General features: G+C 40.8%; 1 protein-coding gene across 2 annotated transcripts in view; it reads right to left on the minus strand.

Annotated features, from left to right (window-relative positions):
* Nucleotides 1-14,817, minus strand: part of ASTN2 (astrotactin 2) — a 997,527-nt gene that overhangs the window by 788,847 nt on the left and 193,863 nt on the right. For both annotated transcript variants that reach the window (XM_054520535.2, XM_054520536.2), the window contains exon 3: nucleotides 4,647-5,031. In XM_054520535.2, coding sequence (XP_054376510.2) covers nucleotides 4,647-5,031 — 385 coding nt within the window. The remainder of the gene's footprint in view (nucleotides 1-4,646; nucleotides 5,032-14,817) is intronic.

Genomic DNA, 14,817 nt, shown 5'->3' on the forward strand with positions numbered 1-14,817 from the left:
ACTTCACTATAGACCAAATGGATGTGATAGACAATTACATAATATTTCACCCAGCAGCTGCAAAGGGCAGATTCTTTTCATCAGCACATGGGACATTCTCCAGGATTAGCCATATGTTAGAGCACAAAACAAATCTCAGAAAATTTTAAAACACTGAAATTGTATCAAATATCTTATCTGACCACAGTGGAATAAAACTAGATATCAATGACAACAGGAATATTCATAACTATACAAATACAAGGAGATTAAATAAGATGCTCCTGAATGACCAATGAGTGAAGGAAGAAATTAAGAATAAAATTTGAAAATTCCTTGAAACAAATGAAAACAGAAACACAGCATACCAAAATCCATGGAACACAGCAAAAGCAGTATTAAGAGGCAAATTTATAGTAATAAATGCCTATATCAAAGAACTAGAAAGATTTCAAATCAATAACCAATTAATGTACCTCAAGGATATAGGAAAGCAAGAAGAAATCAAACCCCAAATTAGTAGAATGAAAGAAATAGATCAGAGCAAAAATAAGCAAAAAGACTAAAAGGAACAAAAGATCAATAAAACACAAAGTTGTTTTTTAAAAGATAAACAAAATTGACAAACTAATAGCTAGACAAACTAAGATCAAAAGAGAGAACAGACATATAAATAAAATCGGAAATGAAAAGGGAGACATCACAATGGATATCACAGAAATACAAAATGATACAAATAAATACAAAGTCAAAGGCTATTATGAACAGCTATAGGTCAATAAATTTGAAAACAGAGAAAATGCATAAATTTCTGGACACACAGAACTCAACAAAATTGAACCACAAAGAAATGGAAAACCTTAACAGACCAAAACAAGTAATGAGACTGAGTCGATAATAAAAAGCCTTCCAACAAGGAAAGTACAGGACCAGATGGCTTCACCACTCAATTTTACTGAATGTATAAAGAAGAATTAATAACAATTCTTCCACAACTATTTCAAAACATTGAAGCAGAGGGAATTCTTTCTAATTCATTCTACAAGACATGCATCACCCTGATACTAAAACCAAACAAGGACACATGCACAAAAAGAAAACTACAGGCCAATATCCCTGATGAAAATATATGCAAAAATCCTCAAAGTACTAGCAAACTGAATCCAACATGTCAAAAAGATAATATACCATGATCAAGTGGTATTTATCCCAGGCATGGAAGGATAATATATGCAAATCAATAAACATATTTCACATCAATAGAATGAAGGACAATCAATAGAATGATGGAAAAAAAACATGATCATCTCAAAGCAAAAAAAAAGCTGTTGAAATTTTAAATATCTCCTCATGATAAAAACTCTTAATAAATTAGTTACAGAAGGAAAATACCTCAACATAATAAAGGCCATATATGACAAATCCACAGCTAACATCTTACCAAACAAGACAAAAATGTCCACTCTAATCATTCTTGTCAAACACAATACTAGAATTCCTAGCTAGAGCTGTTAGACAACAGAAAGAAATGACAAACATCCAAATTGGAAAGGAGGAAGTCAAATTCTCTTATCTTATTCCCAGAAAAACCTAAAGAGTCTACCAAAACGTCTTAGAAATATGATATGTTTTGACTCTGTGTCTTCACCCAAATCTCATGTTCAATTATAATCCACAGTGCTGGGGGAGGGAACTGGTGGTGGGAGGTGATTGGGTCATGGGGGTGGATTTCCCCTTTGCTGTTATTGGGATAGTGAGTGAGTTCTCGCGAGATCTGTTTGTTTAAAAGTGTTTAGCACTTCTCCCATTGCTCTCTCTCTCCTGCTGTGCCATGTGAAGAAGGTGCTTGCTTCCCTGTCGCTCGCTCGTTTGCCATAATTGTAAGTTTCCTGAGGCCTCCCCAACCACACCTCCTGTATAGCTGTGGAATTGTGCGTCAATTAAACCTCTTTTCTTTATAAATTACCCAGTCTCAGGTAGTTCTTTATAGCAGTGTGAGAATAGGCTAATAATTAATGATAAAAGAATTCGGAAAAGTTCTAGGATGCAAAATCAACATATAAAAATTAGAAGCACTTCTATACATAAACAAACTAGCTGAAAAAGAAACCAAGATGGAAATCCCATCTACAACAGCTATAAAACAATACAATAAAATACGTAGAAATCAATGTAACCAAAGAGGTAAAAGATCTCTACAAGAAAAAGTATAAAACACTGATGAAAGAAATTGAAGAGGATACAAAAAAATGAAAAGACCTCCCATGCTCATGCAATCTTGAGAAAAAAATAACCAAATTGGAAGTATCACACTTTCAGACCTCAAAATATACTACAAAGCTGTAGTAACCAAAGCAGTATGGTACTGGCATAAAAACAGACACATACATAGATGAATGTAACAGAATAGAGAACCCAGAAATTTATTTACAGTCTACTGACTTTTTACAAAGGTGCCAAGAACACTTAGTAGGGAAATGGCAGTCTCTCCAGTAAATAATGCTGAGAAAACTGAATGTGCATATGCAGAAGAATGAAACTAGACCCCCACTTTTACCCAATAAAAAAATTAATTTACAATGAATCAAAGACCTAAATGTAAGACCTGAAATGATAAACATATTAGAAGAAAACAGGGGAAACACTTCAAGACATTGGTCTGAAAAAAGATTTTGTAAGTAAGACCTTAAAAGCACAGGCAAAAAAGAAAAAGCAAAAGTAGACAAGATTATATGTCAAACTAAAAAGCTCCTGCACAGCAAAGGAAACAACAGAGTGAAAAGACAACCTATAGAATGGGAGAAAATATTCATAAAATATTTACCCAATAGGGAATTAATATCCAGAATATACAAGAGACTCAAACATTCCAATAGCAAAAACAAAAAACAAAAAACAAAAAAAAACCCTCCAATCTAATAAAAAAATGGACAAATGGTTCTGAATAGAAATTTCTCAAAAGACATACAAGTGACCAACAAATATATGAAAACATGCTCCTTATTAGTAATTATCAGGTAAATGTAAATCAAAAACCGCAATGAAGTATAATCTCATCTCAGTTAGAATAGCTACTATGAAAAAGTCAAAAATAATGAATGCTGGTGAGAATGCGGAGAAAAGAAAACTCATACACTGTTCATGGGAATGTAAACTAGTACAGTCACTATATAGAACAGTTTGGAAGTTCCTCTAAAAACCACAAAAAGAACTACCATATATCTAGCAATCCCATGGCTTGGTATTTATCCAAATTAAAGGAAATCAGCTTATTGAAGATACATCTGCATCTGCATGCTTACTGAAGGATTATCCACAATAGTCAAGACATGGAATCAACCTAGGTGTCCAACAACAGATGACTAGATAAAGAAAAGGTGGTATATATACACAATGGAATACATTCAGCCATAAATAAGAATGAAATCCTTTCATTCATGGTGACCTGGATGGAACTGGAGAACATTATATTAAGCAAAATAAGACGGGAATAGAAAGTTAAATGCCACATGTCCTTACTCATATGTGGAAGCTGAAAATAATTGATCTCATAGAAGTAAAAGAATGCTCGAGGCTACTCGTAGGATACAGAGGATATTAGAAGCTGGGAAAGGTAGGAGGGAGAGAGGAATAGGGAGAAATTTATTAAAGGAAATAAAATTACAGCTAGATAGGTGTAATAATTTCTAGTGTCCTATGCCACTTAAAGATTACTTATTAATGTAATACATAGTTTCAAATAACTAGGAGCATATTGAATATTCCCAATGTAAAGAAATGATCAATGTTTAAGATGATTGATATACTAATTACCCTGATCTGATCACCATATATCATATGGATCAAAATATCACTATGTACTCCATAAATATGTACGAACATTATTTGTCAATATAAAAAAACATAAAAGAAGTCTAATATAAGCCAGCAATAACTGTAACAAACAAATGGGATCTCAAGCTGCATCAACAGAAGCATAACAGTTGGCAAGAAGAAGGCAAAAATCCCATTTTTCTCAGCCCTGGATCATTCCTGCCTTGAGGAAGAAGAGTGTCAATTTGGGTATTATGGCCCAGGATGTGAAAAATTAGAATTTCTGTCTAGACGGCAGTGACCAGGAAGGTGAAATGTCTGAAAAATGCTTTATATGAGACTATCTGGAGAAACTGAGGTGTTTAGGTTTTTTAAAATGTACAGGCTCTTTTATTTGTGTTGTCAAATTTCCCAAGAGCTGCTCTCTTGGAAAAAGAATATCAGATCACTTTCCTTTTGGACATGGGGGACCATGAACACAGATTTCAAGTTGGTATAAGAAGAAACCCTCTAATAGTCAGTAATGGTGTGGAAATGAGATGGCCTCTTTTCCAAGTAGTGGGAAAGCTGTCAAAGGAGGTAATCAAGAGACGCTGGAAAGATGTTGGACTGCATAGCCTCTGAGGCTCCTCACAACTCCAATTCTGGGAGTACTGACACTCTTTTATTCTCCCATCACTACTGAAGAATCAGAGAAGACAAACTTGATAACCCAACAGAAATCCAAAGCCATAAATCCAAAGTGGCTTATCCCAGAAAACACTGCCTGTAGTCCCCAACCGCCCAGCTTCTGCACCTCTTCCCATCTTTTCAAAATGCCCCCTGGAAAATGGGCTGTGACATGGAGCACTCACCTTTCTTCTCAAAGTCCACCTTCTCTTCCCCTGGATGTCCCAGACTGTCCAGAGTGTGGGTCACCTGGCTGCCAAACTCGTCCTCGCGGGAGACATGGTTGGCCCGCCTAGGTGGCTCCTCGTCCTCCTCACAGTCATAGTCATCCAGGATGGGAGTCTCCCGGATGGGCACGCCAATGACAGAATTGTGGGTTTGCAGCCGGGATGAACGGAAGCTCTCCCGCGCCTGGGGACCCAGCAGCACAGATGGGATGTAGTGGATCTCATGAGTGGCTTCTGTGCTTGCGCTCTTCTGGGGGATGCGGCGACGCTTCTGCCAACGTCGCTGGGCGTACAGCGCCACGGTGAACACCAGCAGCAGCAGCAGCAGCGCGATGAGGCCACCCTGGAGCAGGAAGGAAGGACACAAATGGGCCACTGTTCTTTGGACTCGAGGGCCACAGGGGATTTTCCTGTCCACTACACCCTGCCAGGATCCCTGGGTTTGGCTCACAGAGCCTCAGGAACCACCAGCCGTGGTTTTTAAGCTAGAGAGACACTGTTTCGAACCTGGCTTTTTCACCAACAATCTGTGTGACCCTAGGCAAACTTCTTCACTTCTCTGAGCCTTGCTTTCCATAGGTATAAAGGATGAGTAGGAATCCCTGCTCTTCCTTCTTCACAAGGTTGCCATAGGAAGCAAATCAGATGGATAACGGTCATGTCAGAGCAATACAGATAGCTCAGTGGCAGGAAGGGTCAGGGCTGCGGCTTCACACAGGTGAATGTCTGAATCTAGACTCCACCTCCCACCAGCTGAGCATCCCAAGGACAGTTGCCTACGCTCCCCCCAGCCTTGCTTCCTCATCTCTAGAATGAGTTAACTGAAAGATCAAGAGACAGTAGTAGACTGTCTTACATCTTGCTGCAAATATAAGATAGCATTATTAAATCAAACATAATTTCTGCATAGTCTGTATTTTCTTCATTTTTCAGAAACACTAGTCTTTAAATTTCTGAATTTCTATAAGGGAACTGGGACAAAGTAGGTCCTTAACAAATATTTGGTAAATGAGTGAGTGAAAATGTACCTTTCTAGGGCTCCCTTAATCAGAATTTCAAGGTCAACTGATATATTATATACATATATATATATATATACACACACACACACACATTTTTTTCTTTGATACACTCAGCTCCTACATATTTGAGTCTGCATTATCATACGTTAATTTGAAATAAGCTAATGTGTTAATGCACATATCTTACATGATTCATGAAATACTCTGGTCTGTAAGATCCTTCAGGGTAGAGGTATTTTCAAAACACGTCTGTAATCTCCATAACACCTGTCGTGAGCTTGAAGTGGAGGGTTTGCATTCTCCAGGCCTCCCCTCAATTGTCCTGTGCCAGAAACCTCTCTTCTGATGGGTAGGCCCTCATCACTTCTCTTGCTTTTCTTCACTTTATACTCTGCTTCATGTTTGGGAGATTGGAAGACACTTTGCTGAATGCCTGCTGTGTAATCCCTAGAGTCAGGAGGAATCACCCTTGTTGTATACAGGGTAGAGAGAGGCTTCAAAAAATCAAGAGACCCAGAAACTCAGCAAGTGGCAGAGTAATATCTGAGCCTTACTTTTTGTGTGTTTATTTTGTTTGTTTTTGCTTTTTAACTCTAAAGCCTATATTCTTTCAATCCACCTATGTGGCTGATGGCTTCTCCTTGGCTATGATCTCATTGAAGGCAAGGACAAATTCTGACAACTATCTGTACAGCATCTAACAAAGATGACAGATGTTAGCTGTGAATACATTATCTTGGGGGCAAAGGTGGCTGCTGTTAAACACACCTGTTTAGACCAAGAAGAACGCTGTTTGCTGAAGTGGGTCAGCCATCCTGCTGACTGTATTTGATATTAGAAAACCGGCATGTTCTATTTGCAAGACCCTCAGCTCACTATGCTGAAATTCAGCACCTCCACAGAGGTAGGGGGACTGGGTGGATAAGAGGACTAAGAGGTGGTGGCCAGGTATGCAGGTGTGGCTGATAGCTCTGGAGCAGGGGCCCAAGCCCTGCCTTGAGTTCAGCAGTGAGCTACTTTGGTTTCCCCAAGAAAGTTTCTCTGGATGTCATAACATAAAAACAAATGCACAAATCAAACAAAGCTATAAGTACATGTATTTATGTGTGTATTTGTGTGTGTGTGTGTGTGTAGAATCTATTAAATATATGTGTAAATGCATGTGTATACCAGAGGTGATTAGGTATATATCACCTTAAAAAACAACAATGAATCTTTTTTTCCTCTACAGAACATATGACAGTGATTGCTCTGTATCACAAAATTATGTGTGACATGATATTATTTGTCTGTGATTTTTTTGTGTTTCGGAAATAAGAAAAGAAGGAGAGGGAGGGAGTGAGGAAGAGTGAAGAGGAGAGAGGTGATAGGGAGAGTGAAGAGAGAAAAGGGCTGGGGGCAACACTAATCCTTGATAATCACAAGGGCTGACCTTCTCCTTAACACCTTTACTGAATGTTATTTTATTTAATCTTCAAGACAAGACTATGTGATAGAAATTAGTTTATGCTGTATAGATGAGGAAAAGGTGATTCAGAGAAGTAAGTAACTAGCTTGAAGTCACACAGTCAGGATTTAATTCCAGGTCCAGCTGGATTCAAAGGGCCAGGAAGTGGTGGAGCTGTGACTGGGCCCCAGCTCTCCATTTCACAGCCCTTGGTTACTGAACAGCAATTCTCACTGACTAAAGAGAGGGAAGGGGAGGAGGAGGAAAGATGGTGAGGGTGCATGAAAAGGGAAAAGGAAAGTATTATTTTCAAATTCAGCCTCCAGATGTGCAATGGGTGCATCTTCTCTTCAGAGAAGCTTTTCATTCTGGCCCATTAATGCCCCTGGGGGAATCTCCTTGCCTGACCATGCCCTCTGTCTTCTCACCTTTGGGCATTTCATTCAGTGAGAGGATAAGGTCTTGCATGGTTCCTGGGCCTTCATTCCTCATCCCACTCAGTATATCCCAATTATGGTTGTTGGACTCTGGTCAGATCCCAGGACCAATACTGACCTAGGAAAGATGAGGCCTAACCAACTCATCCACCTGCAACTACTAATGCCCCTTCCTTCCTTCCTTGTATCCTTTGCCTTGAGAGCCTTCCAGTAGTAAATGGCTAAGTGTTGGCATCAGACTGACATGATTTTATCCAGGTTCTACCGCTTAGACACTGTGTGACCTTGACGAGGTCATTTTATCTTTCTAGATCTTTGGCTTTCTCATGGGTTAAACAAGGACAAGAGTCATAATGCCACCTTATTGGGTCATGAAGGCTAAATAAGATGCTTGTGGGGTACTTAATATAGTGTAGGGGCACATAGTATCATAGGTTGTTAGCTACTGTTACTGTCAACAGAATTCAACAAGTATATATTCTGTGTTGAATGAATAAAGGAATGAATGAAGGAATGAATGACTTGACTTTCTGGCCCTATATACCTATTCTGCACAACTTGCCTTGGATCCCCAAATACTTCTCAATCTGGACCAAATGTTTGATATGTGCTCTTTCATTCACCTTTACACCTGTCATCATTCTACGTTAAGTTGGAAACTCAGGCACAGAGACAAATGTCATTTACTCAAGATAGTGCAGCTGAGATTCAAACTAGCTCCAGCACGACTTTAAAACTGTGCTTGGAGTGGAGAAGGCACAGGAGCAAAAGCCTACTTAGCCCCTGCTCAGTCTCACTTCTGCCTTATCAGGTTACCTATGCAATTTCAGGCACAGATTTCTCAACATAGAAAATTTCCAGAAGGGCATGGCAGAGGGACCCCCTGGTTTGGGAGGCACTGAGCTTGAGTTTCCCTTTAGTTTATTGACCCATTGATTCTTTAGCCCTTGACCTTGCCATTTGATATGAGCCCAAGCCAGTGGCTATGGCTATGCCATTAGGGCACAGGTTCACTGTCCTCACTCCCCAGCCTGCCCTGAACTCAGCTTCCATCACCTCCAACTGAGTCACTGACCATGTGGTTTCCATTACAGATTCAAGTATTATTGCAAGAACTTGGTCAAAGCAGAATTCCAGTATTCTGGGGCTCATCGTGCCACTGACTACTGAAACAGACATCCCAGGCTGGGCTTCTAAAGAACTCAGGAGGCATCATCTAAGACATGGTAGCAGCTTAGGTAACGTTGCAAGCACCAATCTGACCAGCCCTCCCTCCCTAGACCCTGAAAAAGTAGTGGAATACATAAAATTGGACACAGTCTCAGAGCATGTGGGAAAAAGGTTCTAAATTCAAGTTTACTTACTTTCTGACCTTGGCTTGCTCCTATGGACCTTCAATTTATTAATCAGTAAATTGGACCTGGCCAATACTTGTAATATTATATCACACAGCTAGAAATAGCTAAGACTGGGAGTCAGAAACACGAGGTTGAAATCTAATGCTGCACATATAAGCTGGGCTATCTTGGACATGAACTTAATTTCTCTGATTAACAATTTTATTATCTATAAAATCAGATCATAGACTTCTTTATCGAGGGAAGTGAGATGTGAGCTAATGGACATGGGATACTTTGCTTAGTGCCTGGCACATGGTAAACCAGTGATAGAAGAAAATCTTCATTCATGGTACCCCCTATAGGCTGCTGTGCAAATCAAATCTGAAAACAGCTGTGATATTCTGTAAAAACTGAAGAGTGCTATGCACAAGCAAAGGAGCTCAAGAGAACCATCTGGCTGCCTCTGTCATAGTGAGACATCTCACCCAAAGAATGCAGATGAGTGACTCAGAATCAAAAAGGAAGTGTAGACTGTGTCCACCTGCACTGGTCCAGGCTTCTGTCCTGGTCCACATCCATAGAATTACATACTCCCTTCTTTATCGGCTTCCCACACCAGAGGTAAGCAAACAGAAAGGCAGGAGCAATCGATCAGTGCTCAGCAGGTCCAGCGTGTCCAGCCTCTGAGTCCATACCAGGAGCAAACACAGGCCCAGGCAGCAGAAAAAAATGCTGCAGGGCAAGAGGGGAGCTGAGGAGGGAGGAAAAGACCTAGGAAGATGGCTGTGAATTTTTAGAAAGCAAGTTAAGAAGAGGCGAAATCTCCAAGGGTGACAAGCTGAGACCCTGCTGGCCTCAGGGACCACCTGACGCCAAGTCCGATTTGGACCGTGCTCACTCCAGGGCAGCCCTAGACAAACAAGGCTGAGGAAGTCACTGCAAGTTCTAGAAATAATAACATCAATCTATTAGTTAGGGGGTTGCTTCTGTGAGGTTGTAAGCTGGACGGATCTTGGGGTGATTTGTTTTTCCATCACCTTATGAGAATTTCAAGAAGCTTTCAGGGAGGAAGTGGAGAAGAGATGTGAGAAAGAAAGTGCACCCCTATCCCTTCTGGAACCTTCCCCATTACAAGTCTCTCTAGGCAGGATCAGCCTCCTTCTCTTGTTTTATTACTGACAGTGAGTCTCAGATTCCCCAGGGGAACAAGACAAGGGTGAGGGTGGGCGGTGTCAAGGGCAGAGTGCTCTGACGGGGAAACCAGGTGGCTGGGGGCATACGGGCCAGCATGAGAATCCCTGCTTCTCTCCTTGCTGTTGGCTGTGACAAGTTCATTACATTTTACTTCCTTGGACTGCAATAGGCTCCCTTTAAAATGAGGCTGATAGTTCACAGTGTGAAGAGTTATGCTAAGGATTAAACAAGACATTCAAAGGTCTGGATAAAGGATCTGGCACCACAAAAGTCAACAAATACTAGCATCATTCCTTCAGCTTCCCTATTTGTCTATCACAAACCAAATCCTTTCACCCCAGTCCCCCTTGCTTAAACCCCTCTCCTGGCTTCCTGGGGTCCTTAAAATAATGTTCAGATTCCCTAGCCTGGTACCCAAAGCCCCTCATGACTGGGTCCCTGCTCATTCCCCAGCTCCCCACAAGCCCCACCTGTCCTACTTGTCCTGGAGTCACCCAGGGCAGTTGGCATCCTCCAAAGTGTGATGCTCTCTCTTCTGCACTCACTATCCTCTCAGCCTGAAGCACCCTCTCACTCACTCCACCTGGAATCTCAGAAGGTGACTTCAGTTGGAAATAGGATATTTGCAGAGGTAATTAGTTAAGATGAAGTCATATTGGATTAAAGTGGGCCTTAAATCCAATGACTGGTGTCCTCATAAGAACAGGAGTGGACACACAGGGAAGAAGCTCACATGTAGATGAAGACAGAGATCCGAGTGATGCATCTACAAGCCAAGGAATGCCGATGGTCATCAGCAACCAAGAAAAACTGGTAGAAAGGCATGGGACAGATTCTCCCTCAGAGCCTCTGGGAGGAGCAAACCTTGCTGACATCATGATTTTGAACTTCTGGCCTCCTGAACCATGAAAGAATTTCTCATGTTTTAAGCCACTCAGTGTGCAGTAATTTAATATGGAAGCCCCAAGAAACTAAGGCACTGCCCTTGACCTGTTGATCTCAGCCCACTCAGCTGTCTAAGCTTGGAGATCACTTCCCCAGGGAACATCTCTGCATTTTCAGGTTGGGGTGAGGCTTTCATGGCTCCAGTCGTCTGGCTGTTGTTATCCAATCATCTGTTTGACCATTTTCCTATTCAAGGTCTTGAGTTGCCATTTACCCCTGCCATTTATCCAGTGTTAGTTCCAGTGCTTGGCCCAGGGAAGGTGCTTAATAAACACATCCAGAAGCTGACAATCTTCACCAGACTTTCCAGAGGAATGCAAATGCAATTGCTTTAGTTCTGACCCCAGCATCAACAAGGCACCTGATCAAACCTCGTATGCCCCTTTGCTGCTTTTACTTTCTCCAATGCCAGTGCCTTCAGCTGGTTTTCTTACGTACACAACCTCAAAAACAGAAAAATACACAGAGAGATAAAAAGTATAAAGTACTTCAAACCACCCCACCAAGAGAGCCTTCTGAAAAGTCAAACTCAGTACACTGTTTGGCCTGGCCTCATTTTAATCTATTTTTCATGTTAAAATATCGAGGCATGAAAGAAGGAACCAGAGAAAGGAAAGAAAGGGATAATATGAAAAATGCTTTATTTGACAATGTGTCATTCGGAAACTGATTATTTCTGTCTCTGGCCTTTTTAATATTCCCTCACTATGGCCAAGCTGCAAGGGGATTTGGTATTCTAAGACTGGATTTATAATACTCTGTTCTGCAGTGATAAGAACACAGGCCTTTAATCCTCAGAGCTGTGAACATGCATATTATCTCAGGTAATGTCCTTCTCTTCTCACCACTTGTTTCTGGTCCCTGGCAGCCACGATGCCATGATGGCTGAGAAATGGTGATCCACTGGGCCTTCTCTTGACCACTTGCCTAATGACAGATCTAGTGGGGAAGGGGGCCCGGGATCCAAGTGATCTGAGACATCTCCTTTCAGGCCCCAGTCTATGTTTAAGCTGGAAGAATTATTAGAAAATAGTCTAAGTCTTTAGTGTTAGAAAAAAAAAAAAGAAAAAGAAACTGAGACTCAAAGGATGAAAGTGACTTGACCAGCATCACAAACCATCCTAAAATAGTTTTGGAGACAGAATATGCAGCCAACACCCGCCAAAGCTGCTAAGGAAACATGTGAATTGTGACAATTTGATCTACAAAACAGCTTCTATAACTTTCAATTTCTCTCCACTCTATGGCTGCCCTATGCCCTAGTTTTCATGGATTTTCATCATGATAATTTTAATACATGCTGAATGATCTTCCAGGATTTATTCCCCCTTTCCCACTATGCTCAATCCATCTTACTTACTGTAACTAAGGCACACATGGAAACTGATCCCTTCCCTATTGACTAAGCTAAGAGTCCTGTAGTTTGACAGTTCAAGTCCTCATCATCTATCTTTGTGGATAACCTTGTCTCGAACGTATGCTTTTGAAATACCTTCTTCAAATGTGTGCTTTGGCCATCCATGCAACCACCCCTACTAAGCTCTTGCTACAGAGAAGGCATGGTGCTAAGTATCCAACCACAGTGAAACTCTCTGCTCCCAGTAAGCTTGGGAGCAGAGAATGGGGCCTGAAAGGATACTTGTCAGAGTACCTGGAGCGCGAGCCTCCTTTCCCACTAGCTCTGCCATTAGGTGAGTGGCGAAGAGAAGGCCCAGTGGATCACCAGTTCTCACCATCATGGCACTGTGGCTGCCAGGGACCAAACTCTCAGTCCTGAGGTGTTTTTGTAGAAGCCATTTACTTTACCTGGAATGATGCCCTCATTCTTATTCCTCACCCTTATGTCTACACACCCAAATACCACCCATACTTCACTATTAACTTCAATGCATCTCCTTTATGAACTCCTAGGCTCTTCCCTTCCCCAGGTGCAGCCAGAAGGAACTTCTTTATCCTCTGCACTCCAACAGTGCTTCACCTTAACCCTCACTTAAGGATCTTCAGCATTTCCTACCTTGTATTAGAGTTGTTGATGTTCTTTACTTAGCTGCCCTACAGGTTAGATTATTATGCCCAGTATACAGATGACAAAAAAAATGGAGACTCAGAAGAGAGACTGCTTAAAACCATATGACCAGGTAGAAAATATATATGATAAGATTTTCCACTGGGGGCAATTCCCAATAAACCGTGGGTTCACTATCTCAGAAACTGAGACTGTCTCAAGGAAGCAGCTGGAGAATAAGATAATAACAAAGTTCAGAACATATTGCAAAAGGCATAAGGATCTAGAGACTTTTAGGCACTGAGGATCTAAAATTTTTTTTATGCCGTAGGGTGGCAAAATCAGCTGTATACCTTGGAAAGATCATAGTGGGCATGATGGGGAGACTGAAAACAGGGATACCATTGAGGTAGATTTTAACAACAGTCTAGGATGGCAGTTCTCAACTGGTGGCAATTTTGCCCCTCAAGAGACATTCGGTAATAGAGACATTTTTGGTTGTCACAACTTAGGGGAGAGAGTACTGGCATCTAGTGGGCAGAAGCCAGGGAATCTCTAAACATCCCACATGCACAGGACAGCCACATACAACAAAGAATTAACTGGCCTCAAATGTCAATAGTGCAGAGTTTGAGAATCCCTAGTCTAAGAGAGATGATGAGACCAGAACTAAGACAGTTAAAGTGGCGGGTCAGCTAACAGGATAGGAAGACTTGTGTCTATTGGTGGGGAAGAGGGTGTCAACAATGACACTGAGGTCTAGATTTTGTCACTGGATTAGGGAGGAACCTATCTATCTACGTTTTATTTTTTCTTGGGTAATCTTCCAGAAAGTTATACAAGATACCAGCATGTAATCAAATGAAGAGCTACATTTAGATGTGTGAACAACAAGAGAAGAAAAAGGCACAACAAATAAGAATTTGCATGTATACATGTATGTGATTATGTATGTATTCACATTTGTAAAAATATACTCACACCTATGTTAATACATCTATAGTTAGCTATATTTATCTATATTTCTTTTTTGCCTCTAGACAGATATAGGGTGACCTATTTAAGAAGTCCCATTATAGAAAATGAAACATATTTCTCTTTTAAATAAATAATCTACTTACCATGTATCTATTAGAGATACTATTTTACTTCCAAAGATAATGCCAAAGGAATAAAGTAAAAACACACTGGTTCTTTGGAATGCTTTCACCTTCCACCCACTACCCCCCAGCTCAATCTTCCTTAATCATCTTTAGATCAGATTAGAACAGGGTCAAAATCCTGGGAGAACATACTGAATTCTATAAAAATTTATCAAGGAGAAAGCTAAAGAATGTTTGGAGACACCAGCGTTTTCCCATAAGTTAGACAGACATAGGTTCGTCTATTGACATTTTTGTTAGTACCGTCATGACTCAAACCTATGTCTGTTTGACTTACGTGTCTTTGGATAAGTCACTTGAGTTTCTTCAGTTTTCTCATCTGTGAATTGGGTTACTAACACCTAAGTGGGAGAATCTGTGGAGGATTAAATGCGATTGCAGTGTATAACACAGTTAGCTAATAGCTTGCAAGTAGTGGATCTTTATTATTGATGTAAGATCTTGTCTCCTAAAATAAAATTTGATACAAACTAGTGGTGAAACCACTACTTCCCCTCCACTATACAATCAGATATTCTCTATACAGTTTCCCAGCTGCCTTCCTTCCACAGGCTCCAAATTGTGATTGTGATCCCT

The sequence above is a fragment of the Pongo abelii genome, chromosome 13 (genome assembly GCF_028885655.2).
Source record: "Pongo abelii isolate AG06213 chromosome 13, NHGRI_mPonAbe1-v2.0_pri, whole genome shotgun sequence".
Taxonomy (NCBI): domain Eukaryota; kingdom Metazoa; phylum Chordata; class Mammalia; order Primates; family Hominidae; genus Pongo; species Pongo abelii.